This window comes from Neolamprologus brichardi, chromosome 7, assembly GCF_056152115.1.
Source record: "Neolamprologus brichardi isolate AB-2024 chromosome 7, ASM5615211v1, whole genome shotgun sequence".
Classification (NCBI taxonomy): Eukaryota; Metazoa; Chordata; class Actinopteri; order Cichliformes; family Cichlidae; genus Neolamprologus; species Neolamprologus brichardi.
Genome location: NC_142110.1, coordinates 15,985,013 through 16,002,969, shown reverse-complemented (window position 1 = coordinate 16,002,969; position 17,957 = coordinate 15,985,013). Strand labels below are relative to the sequence as shown.

Below are 17,957 nucleotides of genomic sequence, written 5' to 3'. Positions count from 1 at the left end.
ACTTTAACGTGTTATAACAGTAGTTTAATTTTTCTTATTTATTTTTAATTTAACTGATTCTCTCCCCGTATGATATGCTTTTGTTTGCGTATTCAATAAATATGTCAAAAACAAAAACAAAGCCTCACTTGCAAGTACATGTAGAGATTTAACCAAAATTATTACTAGAAGCCGAGGCTATTCAATAGAATATATATGAGGCCATCGTTTCGTTTTTATTTAATTTACATTTATTTGTCTTTTTAAGTATAACACAAAGCATTTTACTAAAAAAAAAAAAAAAAAAAAAAAAGAAAGGTAACGGAAATTATTCCAGGCAAAAAAAAAAGGAGCAAAAATGTAAAAAAAAAAAAAAAAAAATTAACAAATAATTAGAAAATATCCAATATCCTTGTCTTTACCATTGCTTTCAGAATAGACTAAAATGTGTGGGGGCAATGAATATTGATTTACCCCCCAACCCCCCCTCCCCCCCACACACTTTGTTGAACTTGCTCCAGTTGTAAATGTTGTACGCTCAACACAGGAAACTTTTCAAACAAAGTCGCACAATTCTGACGTCACGCAGGGGTCCTCCATGAAGCGCAGTCTCCACGTGAATTTATCAACAGCGTGATGGCTGGCGTGTAAGCTTAGCGTGCAACTTGCTGTGTTTTTACAAAAGCTAAAGGCCTGACAGTTCATCTGTAATATCAGGTAACCGGAAACGGGTCCATCCTACAGTGTTTTGTGTGTTTTGCTAGTTTGATCCTTAAATATTTTTGTTTTAGCTGTAAGTTAGCTCCACTGAGTTCTTCCTCCTGTTTCAGTTGTCAGCTCTTTGCGGCTCTGGCTCCAATGCTTTTGTCACACTGTTTAACTAGTATCTGCTTCTGTGTGATTTTGCTATCGGACAGTTATTCTCTCTCTCAGGAGCAAATAGACTATGGCAACCGTCCGTAAGAAGGTAGACAACCGGATCCGGGTCCAGATAGAGAATGGGGTCGCTTTGCAGCACAGGACCTTGTTTGTTGTGGTGGGGGATCGTGGCAGAGATCAGGTAATCCCATCACTCCCCGCGCATTCAAGACACATTAGCTTGCATTAGGAGCAGTGGGCTTATTTTACCTGCAGGGTTGTGAATTTACATGTGTATAACTGAGCATTAAAACACAGTTGCTCCTCTCTGTTGGCCAGGTTGTCATCCTACATCACATGCTGTCTAAAGCTGCTGTGAGAGCTCGACCCTCGGTGCTCTGGTGCTATAAAAAAGATCTGGGATTCAGCAGGTGTGTGTGAGCTCACAGGAGAGAGGGTGTAATCTGTCAAATATTTAAAGAGTTTCCCAAATCTGGGATTTAAAAAAAAGGTGTTTCTCATCATCATCTCATTTGCGAAACAGCAATAGAAAGAAGCGCATGAAACAGCTGCAGAAGAAGATTAAAACTGGCACGTTGAACCTGAATCAGGACGACCCATTTGAACTCTTTGTTGCCGCAACCAACATCCGCTACTGTTACTACAACGAGACACACAAGATCCTGGGAAACACTTACGGCATGTGCGTCTTACAGGTGAGTCTCTGCTCTGGTTTAAAAAAGATTTTAGAGTAAAATAAACCACTAGGCTTCTGGTACAATAGTGTGACATCTGCCTGCAAATAAATAGTTACAGGGTTTGAAATGAACTTTAAGTCAATCTTTATTTGCCCTTACCTATTACTTGTCATATTGCTCATACTAAGCTTGGCCAAAGCTTCAAATAATGAAGTTAGCTGAGCCAAAAGCTGCACACTGCTCTAAACACAGTTTCGTGTGTTCATGGATCAGTACAATGAACGTCAGTGAGACTAGATATGCTTAATATGGTCGTTTCTGACAATGAAGCTCCACCCACCTGCTGTTCGAACGTTCTGTTTGGAAAGTACAGCCAATCAGAAAAAGGTTGGTTTAAACAGAAGGGCTTCTAGGTGCCTTCTTTGTCACACTGGATGAACTGAGAGGTTAACAGAGGCCAAGCATGACATTAAGCATCATTTTGAGCATCTTCTAAACATCCCTGTTCATTTTTCTAAATGCTCTTTAAATTTGACCTTGTTTTTGTTTTTTGTTTTTTTTCTGTTGATGAACTTATGTTCCTGTTCCTTACAAACAAGAACATAAGTGCATTTGATCAGGGTGGGGTGGGGAGGTGCATCAGGTGTTTGATTTCTATTGTTTCTCTTGTCACACAGGACTTTGAAGCTCTCACTCCTAACCTCTTGGCAAGAACTATCGAGACTGTAGAAGGTGGCGGTATAGTGGTCCTACTGCTCAGGACCATGAAGTCTCTGAAACAGCTGTATACAATGACTATGGTAAGGATTTAATTTATTATTAGATTCGGTTTGCTCTTCTGATGACGTGGAACCCACTGTGACCAACTTTTTCCCCCTCTCTACCCCTTCTTCTTCCTCCAGGACGTGCACTCTCGATACAGGACCGAGGCTCATCAGGATGTGGTTGGAAGGTTTAATGAGAGGTAGGTGCTTTGCCAAGAGTTCATGGAGTTTGAAGTGTATTTGCTCAGAGGAATGAAAATTGAACCGTCATATTAAAAATGTGGTTTTATTTTTGTGGTTTTTTTTAAAGGTTCATTCTATCTTTGGCGTCCTGCAAAAACTGTGTCGTCATTGATGACCAACTTAACATCATGCCAATTTCCACCCATATGGCAAACATTAAACCAGTCCCACCAAAGACTCAGGTACCTTTTTTAATTATATAGTATAAAATGTTTTTTTAATCGGTTAGTTATTCAGCAGATAGTTTGCTGACAGCAAGCTTCATAGTGGTTATCCTGCACATGGGAGGATTAATGGTTTAGACGTTGTTCTGCTTTTGTGTGTTTATGATTTCAGACTATTAACTTGCATAAAACAGGCACCCAGGATTTATTGTCTGTACAATATGTAGGTTGCACTGCGTTCTGTCCCTTTTTAAATAAGTTTAAAAATGTTTCATACATTATAAAGACCAGTTGGGCCTCTTTGAGAAAGAGTTGGAGGGTTTTAAGGACAGGCATTTCTGGCTGCTCTGAGAAGAAGCAATGATAATGTTTTTCCTGCTGTTGCTTAGGATACTGTGCTGAAAGTCTCTGAAAAGCCAATAAGTGCACATTTAGGGAGAAAAAAAGACTCCATACAGTACGCTCCCTTCTGACTGGCTCTCTCATTCCCATTCAGGAGGACAGGTTGCCTCCTCGAGAACAGGAGCTGAAGGATCTGAAGGAGTCCCTTCAGGACACTCAGCCAGTCGGTGTATTGGTGGATGCATGCAGGACTATGGACCAGGTCAGGGCCTTTTAAATGCTACAGACACATTCACCTCCTATAACTGAATTCAAGTTGACTGCAATGTTATAGTTAAACAGTAAGTAGCAGATGTGCAGGTGTCCCAGTTGTTATTTTGAATATTTTCTATAGGCAAAGGCGGTGTTGAAGTTTATTGAAGCAATATCAGAGAAGACGCTGAGGAGCACTGTGGCTCTGACTGCTGCCCGTGGTCGAGGCAAGTCTGCAGCTTTGGGGCTGGCTGTTGCTGGAGCTGTGGCTTTTGGGTATATGTGACTTTTATCAATGCCATTTTAAAATATCAGTTTTGTCTGTTTTTATTCTTCTCACTCGTCACCTGTTATTGTAACTTTTTTATTTTTAAAGCTACTCTAATATCTTTGTAACTTCGCCGAGCCCGGACAACCTTCACACTATGTTTGAATTCATCTTCAAAGGCTTCGATGCCCTGCAGTATCAGGTAGGCTCTGACTCTTCTCTGCACCACTGATGTCATGTGCACATGGTGAGCACGTACTGCTTCTTACTCCCATTTTAATTCGCAGGAGCATCTCGACTATGAAATCATTCAGTCTTTGAATCCAGAGTTCAATAAAGCAGTGGTGCGGGTGAACATATTCAAAGAGCATCGGCAGACAATTCAGGTAAACAAGACTAATAAAAAAAAAAAAAGGGGTCTTCTTTTACAATAAAAAGTGAAATTTACACCTGATCTGATCGCACCATTACTGTGGCCCAACAGTATATCCACCCAGGTGATGCAGTGAAGCTGGGCCAGGCTGAACTGCTTGTCATCGACGAGGCCGCAGCAATCCCTCTTCCTCTTGTTAAGAAGCTGCTCGGGCCTTATCTGGTTTTCATGGCCTCCACCATCAACGGGTCAGTTTAAAACCTGAGTCATATTTATACACCACAAGATGCTTGTTGGTTTTGTCTGAATATATTACCGTGAAGACTTTTTTGAGTAAAATGATCAATGAGAGAAATGAGGCACTTAAATATGGAACTCCTGAACAGAAGTCAGGGCTCTAACACACAAAAATGTGCATAAACATGCTTATTTAGTCCCAGTTTAGTCACACTTACCCACTGTCAGCACATTACAGGCGACTTTCCCGTCTCCTGACAGCTGACAATGACCTAACTGAACAACAATAACAGCTGGTTATAAGCTTACATCAGGCCAGCTAACATTAGGTTTAAGTGTGCCACCATAGCTTTGTGCAGTCTACTGACATCTAGTGATGCGATGTTGCACACTGCACCTTAAGTCTTAAGGCACTGCCTTTCAAATCATCACACAGATCAAGTTTTGTGGCTGGGATGCTCAGAGCAGTTGCACTGGCACAAGGAAATGCAAATTGGCTGTTGAGCTAAGCCTTTTCAACATGACTGAATCCAAAACTAAGCAACTTATACAGCACACAGTGTGTTTTTGTGCAGTCGGTGTTTAAAACTGATCATATTTGGAATTAAGGGAGCGAAATCCATCATAATGTTCACAGTTCCAGCAGCACAGGCATGAGATCCTGGGACTTAATGTCCTTCTGTCTTTATCTTCAGTACTTGTTGTTATTGCTGTAAATAAGTTTATGCAATCGTACATTTCAGCTTTAAGCTGTAGGAATATTGAATGAAGGGCTAAAATAAGCAGACAAGGCACTATTTTCAGTTTTTTTTTTGTTTTTTTTTTAAAAAACTCAAAACCAGTTGAGAAGTGCACACACCTGAGCTACTCGGGCACAAGAAGCTGCAACCAGTGAATTTTCACATTTCTGTTTCCGTGCTAATTATTTGTATTTCTGCAGCTATGAAGGCACCGGGCGCTCTCTTTCCCTCAAGCTGATTCAGCAGCTGAGGCAGCAGAGCGCAGACAGTCAGCAGAGCATGTCTGCAGAGAACAGAACCACCAATACAGCCAGACTATCAGCAGGTGAGGATCTCCGTTGCTCACCGTGTTTATGTTCAGTGCATCTGTATCGTGTGACTCACTGCTGTTTACCCGTTTCCGTTCGCAGCTCGTTCTCTCCACGAGGTTTCTCTGCACGAGTCCATTCGGTACTCTCCGGGAGACCCTGTAGAGAAGTGGCTGAATGAGCTGCTCTGTCTAGACTGCCTCAACATTCCCAGGCTCATTTCCGGCTGCCCGCTTCCACAAACATGTGAACTGTATCCTTTGTTTCCCTAGTAATCCCGCCTGAGGCAAATTTACATGTGTAATTGGGGTTTTTTTGCTGGGTGAGCATTAAGTAGGCGCAGTGTGGTATTTTGTGCATAGATTAGCAAACATTTAAAGTCAGGCTGCAGAAAATGCCGTGGACAGTTATTATTTAAAATACTGAAACTCAATATTGAAGTCTGTGCAATAGAAACGAAATTTTTTTTTTGCCAGATTTCTAATCTATGGTGCACATCACATCACCTACATTCACTATGCAAGTTTGCATTTGTCCTTATCTAATGCTGTGCAGATACTATGTGAACCGAGACACACTGTTCTGTTACCACAAAGCGTCTGAAGCTTTCTTGCAGAGGTTGATGGCTCTCTATGTGGCATCGCACTACAAGGTGATTGTCAATTGCAGTCCTTTGACTTTAATTTACTGTGCCCTGCACAGTGTTGTCATTTTTGTGACTCATATTTTTGTCTCCAGAATTCCCCAAATGACCTGCAGATGTTGTCTGACGCTCCGGCTCATCACCTCTTCTGCCTCCTGCCACCTGTTCCTCCCACACAAAACTCACTACCCGAGGTCCTCGCTGTGGTGCAGGTACTGTAATACACTCACAGACCCACTGTTTTAAATCATAGGGTGGGAAATGAGTAGTTAATGAAATTCTAGTTATTAGTTATTTATTACAAACCAACAAAATTATGATATTTGCAAAAAGATTCATAATTGCTTATATGGGCATCTCAAATCTTTGTAAGTGGTAAAGTGTGTGTAACACCTCTATAAACATTATGTAGGTGTTGTAATTGATTTGTGTAGACTCTATTTAAAAAAAGTGCATAGCTGGGCAGGTCAGGAGGCACTGGTATAAAGTAAGACTGTGAACCTTTTGTCCATATTTTGGGTCCTGCTTCACTTTGTTTAGTTTCTATGTAACTCACTTTTTTGTTGTCACTTTCTCTCGTGGTTTGGTTTTGGTTTTTATGAACCAAAACTTCTTGTGTAGGTTAGGAAATAGATTGTGGTTTAGGTTAAGCTATTTTGAGTTGGGACTGAGACTGCCCCCATTATTGCCGCTGCACATGCCCTCGGAGGACTACTACAGCCATAGGGTAGGGGTGTCAGACAATGAGGGCCGGGGGTCCGGAATCGGCCTGGCAAAGATTCCAGTCCGGCCCACTGGATGGCTTCGGAAAACGTGAAGAACAGAAATCTGGACTTTTAATTGTATTTTCATACATTTTTACAGCTTTTCCTACTGAGAGAGATAGATAGATAAAATGTAATATTTATTTTACACGTTTACTTCTTACAGTTATTTACATTTCTGGCCCAAATAAGGTCAGCAGTGAGCTCTGTTTGGCCCGTGATGTAAAATGATTTTGACATCCCTGGCTTAGGGTTTTTTTTTAATAGTGATTTATTGTCACTAGCATGCATGAGCTCTATGAACATCACTGATAGGCGACCTTTTTGATTCCACTCAAACATGCATTTGCACCCTCGTGCCCCCCAGGTATGTCTGGAGGGGGAAATATCAAGACAGTCCATCCTCAACGGCCTGTCCAGAGGGAAGAAGGCCTCAGGCGACCTCATTCCCTGGACTGTCTCAGAGCAGGTACAAAACCTTCAACAAAACCACTACAGCTCATTCTTTTACAGTCCAGTGAGGACATTTTTAAACTAATACTGAATCCTCTACTCTTGTCACAGTTTCAAGACCCGGAGTTTGGCACCCTCTCAGGAGGGAGAGTGGTGCGCATTGCTGTTAATCCAGACTACCAAGGAGTAAGAATCTGTCATGTTTGTCTTGATGTACACTGTACTGAAATATTTCCACTGCAGTTGCTTTCCTCGGGGAGTAAGAGTGGTGAGGAATTTCCTAAAGGGCATTTTTGTCTGCAGGAACTACTATGCATTTTTTTGTTTGTTTTGTTTTGGGTGGCCCAAAGCTTCATGTGCAGTCCACTAAAGCATGAAGCAAACTCCCCATGCTAAAATTCTTTCAGGGCTGTCTTTGGAAAGAAAGAAGCGCCTATTCTGGGGTATTTCTGAGCGGCCCTGAATTACTCCTAGGTTAAACTCAGAGAAGATAACAACAGCCAAAAATACAATTTTTAAAAACCCTGAAACCCATCAGCAGTTATAGTCAGCAGAATAAATAAAAAGAGATGACGTGATGAAGAATACATGTTAGAAATTGATCTGTGGGGTGGTGCCTGTTACATCACTTGCATGTCCAGAGAGATTTCTGTGAGAGAAGTGCCACACTATAAAATAACAAATGTCAGCGGCATTAATTTAGGCAAAACAGACCTGGAACTGCTTGGACAGGTTGACGGATGAGGTGATGCAGAAGTGCCTGGGGACTAGAAGAGATAGAAGAGAGACTGAGAAAGATGTAACCTGGTCCCTATGTTTTGGGGTTTTTTTGTTTTTGTCTCATGTGTAGATGAAGCTGACCTATTAGCTTAATCTCAGAGGGTCTTCTCTGCACAGGAAACTCAGACAAACAATGTCCTGAAAGAATCTTTTAGCTCCCTGAAAAGGTTTTAGTAGTTAAAAACAAACAAACAAACAAACAAAAATAAAGAAACAGCTGTCCACTAGACCATGCATCTAAATTAAGTTTAGGGGAGATAATATTACACCCCTTGGGTGAGTACAGACTTCAGTGCTTGGTTGCAGCATTGTTTTTTTTAACCTGTCAGCGCATGAATGACATGATTCAGAGGGAAAAACCGTTTATTGTTTTCTTTAGTTTTTTTTTTTTTTTTAATTTTTTTTAAGGCTTTGGCCTTACTGTGTAAACAAAAGAAAGCTCCACATGACAGAGGAATGCTTGCCCTCAGGAAGTTAGTGAAATTTGGGAAATGAAAGTTCCCGGAGCTTTTGTTGGCGTAGTAACACAGTTAATTTGAATAATCGACCTGTGCACCAGATGGGCTACGGCTCCAGAGCTCTCCAGCTGCTGCAGATGTACTACGAGGGCAAGTTTCCCACGATGGATGAGAGCACACAATCAAACCACAATGAAATCACCTCCGTCAGCAGTGAGGTAAGACACCGGTGCTTTCAGCAACATCTGCTAGACATTATTTGCGCACTTGAAGTGTAACCGGAGTGAACCTTGCTACGGTTTGTTGTGCAGGCTGTGAGTCTGCTGGAAGAGGTGATCACTCCACGCAAGGAGCTCCCTCCTCTTCTGCTGAAGCTGAGTGAGAGGAGGGCAGAGAAACTGGACTACTTAGGAGTTTCCTATGGCCTTACTGCACAACTGCTTAAGTGAGTTGGCTTAACATGAAGTGAAGGGGATGAATCTTTTGGAAGTGTATAAAAATGAATCTGTTTTCAACCACAACAGGTTCTGGAAGAAGGCAGGATATATTCCAGTTTATTTGAGACAAACCCCAGTAAGTACCGTTCAGTCACTTTTCCATGTTTTTTTGTTGTTTTTTTGTTGTTGCGCTGCTGTAATTATTTTTTCATGTGCGGTTGTATGTAGAATGACCTTACAGGAGAGCACTCCTGCGTGATGCTGAAGGAGCTAAATACAGATGAAACCCTGGAGCAGAGCCAGTGGCTTTCTGCCTTCTCGAAAGGTAAACATGCTTACACTGCCTGAGGAGAACTGGTGTGCTCAAGCTTGTCAGGCTTCTTTAGAACAATTCTTCTTCCCCTTCCTCAGATTTTCGTCGGCGCTTCCTGTCTCTGCTCTCCTACCAGTTCAGCAACTTTCATCCAAGTCTAGCACTGAGCATTTTGCAGAATAAGAAGTCCAAGGAGAATATCAGCAGTAAGAGTCCTCTGTTTAAAACACCCTGATCTGATTTCTCCAGCGTAGACCTCACCCCAATCTGACTTGTCTCTCATCATAACAGTTCTCAGCAGCTCAGAGCTGGCGGCTCACTTCAGCCCTTATGACCTCAAACGTCTGGAGCTGTATTCGAGGAGCATGGTGGATTACCACCTCATTATGGACCTGGTGCCAACGGTGGCACGCGTGTTCTTCCTCAAGCAGCTCGGTGACATGTCTCTCTCAGCAGCGCAGTGTGTACGTTTCCATCAACATTTTATATGACAGGTATCCTTCCAATGCAGCTGATTCCTCTGTTTAAGACGTTAACTGGCTGATGTCCGCTGTGCTCTAGGCTTTGCTGCTGGGAATCGGACTGCAGCATAAGTCTGTGGATCAGCTGGAAAAGGAAATTGAGCTTCCAAGCTCACAGCTCATGGGCCTCTTCAACCGCGTCATCCGTAAATTTGTGCAAGTGAGTTGCCAATAATTAAGTCATACAGAAAAAACTCACTTATAGATGATGTACAACTCGCTGTTAATTAAAGCAGCTGCAGTAAGGCTGTAACATCAGATCTTTTCATTATTACTGCATTAGATCTTCACCGGCATCCAAGAAAAAGCAGTTGAAGCACAGATGGCAGCCACTAAAGACGTTGCAATGGAGCCAACTGTCAGAAGCCTCAGTGAAGATCTGGTATGTGTGCTAAATTATTACTGATGATTAGCCTAATGCTGGAATAATTTACAGGTTATTACCATTAACCTCCTAAGACCCGAACTCTTCCACGGCATGCATTTTTAATTTCTCTTTGATATTTGGGCTGATTGGGGCCCGATGAATGTAAAAACAAAGAATTACCTTTTTTTTTACCTTTTTGTTTTTATGAAAAATAAGAGCCACATATGAGGATATTTGTTTAAAATTCTGATAGAACAGTAGCAGTATAATGTCCTCGTAAGTGGATATCAGGCCCTTGTAGAGCAAAATTGAGTATTTTGGTCTAAATAACCCAAAATGTGATGTCCACATATGTGGACGCCAGGTCCTAGGAGGTTAAAATAAAGATTCAAATTCTTATTAAAATGAAAAAAAGTTTATATTAATATTTTGGTTATTACATAAACATGTAATATGATGCTGTCATGGCTATTTTATAGCATTATTATTTGTGCATTATATGCAAAAGATCATTGGTTTGACAGCAGGAGAGACTAATCCAGCTTCAGGGGTCATAAGTTGGTGCTAATCCATCATAAGGGAGCAGCAGAAAGTTCCTCCTTCATTTTATGCTTTTGTTTAAGGGTTAAGGGTTTCAAATTTCGGGCAACAGTTTTTGCCACAATCTTTTATTTTTTCTATTTACTCGAAGAGAAACAAAAAAGAAAAAAGTTTAATTCTGGGGTTTTTTTCCCTAAACCGCAGCCATAAACATGACCTGATCATGAACTGAGAGTAAACTCGTTATTCTGATGCATTTCTAATTAGCTTTCAGTTCTCGTAGGCCTTTTATGCTCATTTATGGCTTCACGTTTTTATTCATGGACTCTTCTAGAAGCAGCTTTGCATGCTCTGCAGCTTTAGCGCCCTTCCTCCTCCGTATGGCAGCTCACTTCTGATTGGCTGAAAGTTTGAAGAGCAGGTGGATGGGGCTGCTGTGCCTGTAAAGCTGTTTCTCTGTATTACAAAACACAAAGATGGAACCACAAAACCCCCACAGTGTTTATATGTCAACTTTGGTCTCGGTTTCAGAAGTGTCACACCCCTACATTTTATAGATACAAGTAAAGGAGGAATTATGTTGGAGCTTTACATCTAATACTGTGTCAGATTCAAACATTTTTTTCCATCTTTGTTCATAGAATGAAGCAGCAAAGGAATTTGAGGAGAGACACAAACAAGATGTGGAAAAAGTAAAGGAAATGGACCTGGAACAGTGAGTATCGGGTTTGAAGGGCAGCCTTGGCCATTACATTTTTTAGACCAGTATTTACTCTAGCTGTCTTTTTGTATTTTTAGGTACAAAATTCGTGGAGACGATGAGGAGTGGGACCAGGTGCTGAAGAAAGCAGGGAGCACAGCTATCGTCAGCATAAAAAGGTAGAGTGTTACTTACAATGTTAGGTGAGAAATCTAGTGTTCAGTTGTTGGAAAAGCTTGTTTGTAATGAAGACCTGCTTCCAACAGTGACAAGAAGAGGAAATGGGAAGGAGGAACCCCCATAGCGAGCAATGGAGCTCCCCAACACGGAAAATTAAAAAAGAAGGAAACGCAACACGGAAAATTCAAGAAGAACAAGCATGGAAAATTTGGAAAGAAGGCGTGACAGTGAAGTGGACACAGTATTGACAAGACTACATGTGAGAATGTAGAGAATTTGGGATATCTTGGACTGAATTGTAAGCCTGTGAGTGTAACTGTGAGACTGGATAGTCTCTTTTTATTGTTTTGTGTTAAATTCTGCTCTTTGTATGCTGTCACTTGCTGTAAGAACAATTTTGCTCCTCTCGACTGTGTAACACTGCACAGATACTGTCAACAGAACAAAGCATCACACTTCAGCCTGATTAAATAAAAAGTTATGATTTACTTTCCACTTACATAAACCATTTTACAGTATTTTTAGATTTAATGTAAGGGTTTCTGTAAATCCTTGTTAAATAGTTGCTTTAAAAAAAAAATTAAAACTTGAGGTATGTAGTTGGCTTTTGGCTCCGATGAACCGATCACTTGAAAAGCTGAGGATGCAAGTCATTCCACTTCTCTTTAAGCTGCTGCTTCACAGTCTCTGGTGCGAAGATGCAGTCTATGGCCTGCTGAGAGAGCTTCCACACGGCTTCATGACTGAGACCGAATGTGGAAGCTGCCAGCTGATATTCCTGAGACAAGTCCGTACAGAAGACTCCTTTATCGTCGGTCTGTAATGTAAAAAAGGAACACCACCCATTCATCGTTCAGTTGTGATTTTTTTTTTTTCTTCCCCCTTTCCTCCCACAGGTCTCTGATCTTTTTTTGTTCACGTAGAAAGTTCTTTCTAATGTGTTAATCTAAAAGAAAAAATACTCTGAAAAGTACGGTTCAGTTTTTTCCCCCTAGTTGGCTCCCACAGAAGCTCCACCCACCTGCTGTCTAAACCCAGTCTTTGAGAGGAGCGGCCAATCAGAATAAAAGATGGCTTAAAAAGGAGACGAGCTAAAACTAATTCAACTGTTGCTGAAGGCTCGGTGTAAGATAAAGACTATGCAAGAATTTAGCCTAATGAGGTTAAAAAACCAAAACATTAAAAAGAAGTAAACAGTGGAAACTTACGCAAATTACAGTTGGGTGTCCCAGCTCGTACCAGTACTTGAAATGATGTTTGGAGTAACACGGCACAGTGTTGCCTTTCACATTTGATGTCAGGCACAGCTCTACAGAGAAAAAAAAAATCAACATGAAAAGTTCTGCTCGTACGTCAAAAAAGATGCACTGCGAGCTCAAACCTCCACCATAACGCAGCTCACTATCGGGACAATTTATTTTTAACTACTGAGTATTGTGTTGTTAATATTCACTTTGTTTTCTTTAAGTTGGTAGTGCAGTATAGATCAGATAAGCAAAGCGTGACAGATGTTTACTTTGATTACACACACAGGAGAAGAAAATGAATGATATGTATTGATTTGTAAATAACAATATGAATAACTTGAAAGGGTGAAACAAACATGAGGTCAGAGGTCAAATGTGACGTGATATTTGGATTCAGACTATAAAGTGATATTTAGAATCCTCGTAGTATTCCCTAGAAGTATGCTGTCAATACAACATACTTGCTATATTTATATTTTGTCAGTATCACTGATAAGATGTGGACCGACAGATGTGGATGTGTCTGCATCGCTTATTCCCCCCCTTAAACTTTTCAGAGTGAAACTGCATCGGTAGCGAGATGCCTCAGTCACTGCGATCCTGCAGCACAGGAACAGTGTGCATGTGAGGCATAAATTTGATTAAAAGTTCACACGTTTTAAAATGAAAACATCTTAGCGTGGATGCTGCGTCACCTATTGGTATCTTTTTCTGAACCACTTTGTTAACGAGGCTTTGAGATCCACCGACTTCAGGATGTAAGAAGGTGCCGTGACCGATTCTGTCAGGAGGAAGACTCAACAGCAAATCTGATTCGTCCAGCTGTGATGGAATCTGCAACAATATTTAATGACATCACTCTTATGTAAAATATAACTACAGTCAAATTATCTCTCTCTATCTCTCTCTCTCTACTTTTTAAGTGTACTATTCATACTTCTGAGAGGTGCAGTGACAACTTCAGTCCAGAGTTTTTGGCCTTCTGTAGGGCAGGAAGCAGATCTTTGCCATGGCCCACCTTAAAATGAAAGCTACATTATCATGTGAAATAATGAGACGTGGTCCTACTAATAAATAGCATTACAATACAGTTTCCCAACATAATTTAAAGTCAATTTAACAAGCTACCTCTTATTTTCTTTCATATAAATACTGCTACAGCGTGGTTTCTGGTGTTTAACATGTTTTAAAAGTTTTTAATAATGAGATCAGCATATGTGCAATTAATCCCTGTGAGCCAAAAGATTAGTATTAACACCTTCAGTTTGCAAGAAGCTGCCAATTGGAAGAAAGTCTGGTAAAAGCAATACTGGCCTTGAAGCAAGATTATTTAAAATGGTTTGTTTCAGATAAAGTATGAATTGAGGAGCTTCATCAAGGCCCAGTTTAAGATAAATAAGGATTACTTTAAAACTGTGAATCATGCAAAGCTGCTCTAGTAGAGTCCAAGAATAAAAATGGGGAATTAAGGATGAGATTTAATGACATACAGTTTACATCATTTTCAAAAATTAAACTCTTGTGCTCTGCAGAAGTTATTTGAGATGACCAGTTTAACAACTTTTCTTTGTCACCCTGGAAAAGTCCACTCCCACCAGAATAGAAATATTTCATCACAAAACTAGACGGTGACCATTCCTATTATGGGTCAAATAGACCCAAACAATGCCAGTAAAACACAGAGTAACTGGATCTGTAACTATTAGTACAAAGCCACCATAGTACCAAACTGTCTGACAAACCGTTGGATCTCCACTGAGGTCAATTCCCACCACTAAACCATCAGATGACAGCATGAACTCCTCAGCCAAATTCACCGTCTCCAAGGCAACTTCAGTCCCATTCCTGCGGTCAATGGCTACCAGAAACCTTCAAGATGAATAATATTGAGAATCATGCGTGACGTGTGGTGACACAGCCACAACTCATAAGACAAATGTGTGGACTTGCACACAGCTGGGTAAACCTACCTGACATCAATGTCCACTCCCTCCTCCTTACACTTCTGGATGGCTTTGATGACCGTTTCAATGTAAGTCTTCTTTGTCAGTCCTACGAACACAAACATACCAAATCAGTGCATGGTGAGAAAAAATCCCAAGTAATTTCATGTTCAGTTTGTTCCCTTGCTCTTCCACTGCAAAAAACCCAAATACAAAAAAGCAAACAAAAGATCTGGAGGTGAAGTGCTGAACTCACACTCAATATGAGAAGGTGGTGGTGTACAGAAGCACATTTACAGAATTTGTGTTATTTTCCAAAAACCTATGGACTTAATTGCATTATTTTTCTGTATTACTGTTTTTTCAGTTATATATTAGTTGAGTAAAATATATTTTAAGTAACACTTTTTAATCCAGAACACTCACTATATTTCTTCCGAGATTGCTGGATTCAGCTCAGTCACGCCTTAAAAGCAAACCCAGGTTAGTGTTTCTGGGATGGTCCCAATCAGAACTGTCTGAACTCAGCACTTTAGATTAGTTTTCTGCCTATTGTACCTTTGTGTTGACAGCACTGCTTTGTTTTTTGTTTTTTTGTTTTTGGGTTTTTTTGGGGGTTTTTTTTTGGTTTTTGGTTTTTGTTTTTTTTTTTTGGGGGGGGGGTCCAGTTTTTGTATTGTTTTTTGTTTTCCTAAACTATTCATCTGATTTGTTTCAGTTTCAGTGAACTTCTCAGAATTTGACGTTGAACTTTTAGAAATTCTACATTCCCAAACTTACAGTGGCATTACAAAAAACACAAATGGAGCAATTCTTAAGCGATTCTCTACATGTAGCCATCTGAAAATGTCCCAGAGAGAAACGCTTCCCAGAGAAGGTTGAAAATGCGCTCAACTTCATCACAAAAAGAAATACCATTAGCAAATTAATAACAGTAAATAGATTATCGGTTTTCCTATTCACCTGGAATTTTTAAGCACTATATTGTAAAAAGTGCACATGATTGTAGAAGTCCAGGGCTCATACACATTTTTCAGGGTCAAAATCAAGCACTTTTTAAGCACTTTTAAGCTTTTCCAGCCCATTACCAAAAAAAAAGAATGCATGTTTCACCTCAGTAAGGCCATGTAAAAATTAAAACAAATCATTTTAGGTTGACTTAAATGTCCTTTGTTCCCCTTTTGTTAAAACATAGAAAAATGCACCACAGACAAATACTGAAAAAGGAAATGGTGCAATATGCATATAGTGTACAAACTCAAAAAACACATTTCTCTTAAAAATTAAGACTTGCAAATGTGAACAAATCAACTTGTTAAAGATATCATCTCCACTTGGAAAAAAACAACAACAACCCCACAAAACAAGAAACTGCACCAAACACCACATTAATACACAGCAAGGCCAAATTAATAAGTCTTCTCATCAGATATTGATGCTTCTTTACTATGTGACACAAAAAATAGGAGACAGATGTTTTTTTAACTAGTTAAGCACCCACTCCCACAAAAATGGGGGCAAAAGGGAGGAGATCACGTTTAATCAGTTATAACACAAGGTCAGAAATACAAGTGCCGAAATGAGCAGTGTCCACAGAAACCTCTGAATCTCAGCTAAAATCTCATATAAACCATTTCTACAAACACCTAACAAAGCAAAGACACCAAACAGTTAAAAGAGCAGTTACGTCACCATGAATCTGTGGACAGGTAATATCCATTACCCATACGAACCCTGGAAGTCACTCCCAAAGAGTCTGGCTAATTTTTCAAGAAGTCAAAATGTTCTTCCCATTTAAAGAATTTCTCCATACAGTTGCCCAAATACTTGTATGTATTAGCCTGTTGTATTGTGCAACCATCAATTACAACTGGTTCCTATGCACATACACCCCTAGGATTGAATATAATTTCTTTAGTTTTATCAGTACTGAAAATAAGACAATGACTGTTATACTACACTTTAAATAATTAAAATGAATTAATTATTGAATTTAATAACCAAATCATTAGTCTTCTTACCTCTACAATCATAGGTATACAAGGCTGAAAAGGACAGGAGAACTCACTGCTCCCTGTACTGTGTCATTCACCTTCGCCTGTCATTCACCTGTATCTCTCTCTTCACGTGGTGTGCTTCTTAACTCTAAATATTTGACACCATCAGCTGCAAACTCTTTGATAACATCTGTAGCCACCTGGCAGGAAAACAAAAACATCAATTACTTATAAATATCCTTAGAAACACTTTGACTAAAAGAAGCTCGACACTGTTTTGAGTCAGGCCTTACCATCAGGATATCCTCCTCAGTGTCCACCAACTTGTGGATGACCCTGAAGACTTCAAAGCACCTGCAGAGACCCAAGGACATAGTGTTTTAATCTTAACCCGTTTATCAACGTCTCCCAGACAGCTCATTCTGTCTACTTAAAATTAGCTCAACACATGCTTTTTCTTGTCGTTTCTTTTCTTTTTTTATCAAATAAAAAGTAGGGTTTAAACCCTGCTGGGTTTCATATGAAATTGTCAATGAATTACAGACGCACTCATCCAGAGTCCTCTGCTGTCCTTTGCCGATGGCAGTCATGCTGTGTTCAATGTTGAGATGTGGCTTTCGGCTGATGAGCTTCTCGATGGTTTGCTCGCTGACAGAACCATTGAGGTGAGCGTGAAGCTCCTGGTAACAATCAAAACGCTGACGTTAGCATTTAGTTAGCTTACACGTTAAGCTTCTCTATACATTAACCGCCCTTACTCTCTACAAACACCTTCACATTACTAACTTTATAAGCCTCTGTTATTCACGTTAGGCGGTTGACTTACCACTTTTGGCAGCTCCCGATAAAAGACATCATTGTCCATCACAAAGTAAAGGCAATCCGCGAGCAAGTCTCTGAGCTCCGAGCTGTTTGCTGCTTTTACAAACCTTTGTTTTCAGTCTACATTTACCCGGAACACCATCAGTGCAACCAAGAAATAATTCCCCGGCTGCTACTGCAGCGGTCAGGGTCCGCTAAAGACTTACTTTCTACATCAGATAAACGACTTGTATTTCCTCCTTTTTTTATTTCCTTTTATGGTAAAAATTTAGAATCGCAAAGTCAATCTGACAGCAAAACATTGTTTTCCAATTTAAGAGAACATTCAAATTATTTTAACCATTATTTTGCCCTCCTTAAGTGTGTCAGCTGTCGGTACATTGTTATAGCTAATTGTATTCTCTTTCATCACTTGATGGCAATGTCTCATTATTCAAGAAAGTAGCAATATCAAACAAATTTATAGTCATTAAAATATACTCAGAGGATCACGTGCCCATTTCTGAATGGGAAATTAAAGACATAACCGGTGCTGTATATATGCATTTAAAACATGTAGCTTCTGT

The 17,957-nt window shown here is 40.1% G+C and overlaps 2 protein-coding genes across 4 annotated transcripts; one reads left to right on the top strand and one right to left on the bottom strand.

The window, feature by feature from the left end:
- Positions 1–569: 569 nt before the first annotated feature.
- nat10 (N-acetyltransferase 10) lies at positions 570–11,887 on the top strand. Of its 2 annotated transcripts, none has more exons than XM_087843207.1 (29): positions 570–696; positions 913–1,039; positions 1,177–1,268; positions 1,382–1,553; positions 2,213–2,335; positions 2,438–2,499; positions 2,610–2,724; positions 3,203–3,310; positions 3,443–3,576; positions 3,677–3,770; positions 3,856–3,954; positions 4,053–4,189; positions 5,119–5,243; positions 5,329–5,479; positions 5,782–5,878; positions 5,965–6,081; positions 7,001–7,102; positions 7,198–7,272; positions 8,426–8,542; positions 8,636–8,769; positions 8,849–8,897; positions 8,990–9,086; positions 9,173–9,280; positions 9,366–9,538; positions 9,636–9,755; positions 9,879–9,977; positions 11,144–11,217; positions 11,301–11,381; positions 11,469–11,887. In XM_087843207.1, the coding sequence occupies exons 2-29, from the start codon at positions 926–928 to the stop codon at positions 11,605–11,607; spliced, it is 3,108 nt and encodes a 1,035-aa protein (XP_087699333.1). In that variant the 5' UTR covers positions 570–696; positions 913–925; the 3' UTR covers positions 11,608–11,887. The 2 variants fall into 2 exon arrangements, with proteins under 2 accessions (XP_087699333.1, XP_006782786.2); XM_006782723.3 differs by having other exon boundaries at positions 897–1,039.
- Positions 11,849–17,530, bottom strand: mapda (N6-Methyl-AMP deaminase). Of its 2 annotated transcripts, XM_087843208.1 has the most exons (10): positions 17,396–17,530; positions 17,119–17,249; positions 16,863–16,923; positions 16,682–16,769; positions 14,600–14,681; positions 14,372–14,498; positions 13,567–13,647; positions 13,325–13,463; positions 12,591–12,691; positions 11,849–12,199 (listed from the first exon to the last, which is right to left on the bottom strand). In XM_087843208.1, the coding sequence occupies exons 1-10, from the start codon at positions 17,432–17,434 to the stop codon at positions 12,008–12,010; spliced, it is 1,041 nt and encodes a 346-aa protein (XP_087699334.1). In that variant the 5' UTR covers positions 17,435–17,530; the 3' UTR covers positions 11,849–12,007. The 2 variants fall into 2 exon arrangements, with proteins under 2 accessions (XP_087699334.1, XP_087699335.1); XM_087843209.1 differs by lacking the exon at positions 13,567–13,647.
- Between the last annotated feature and the right edge of the window lie 427 nt (positions 17,531–17,957).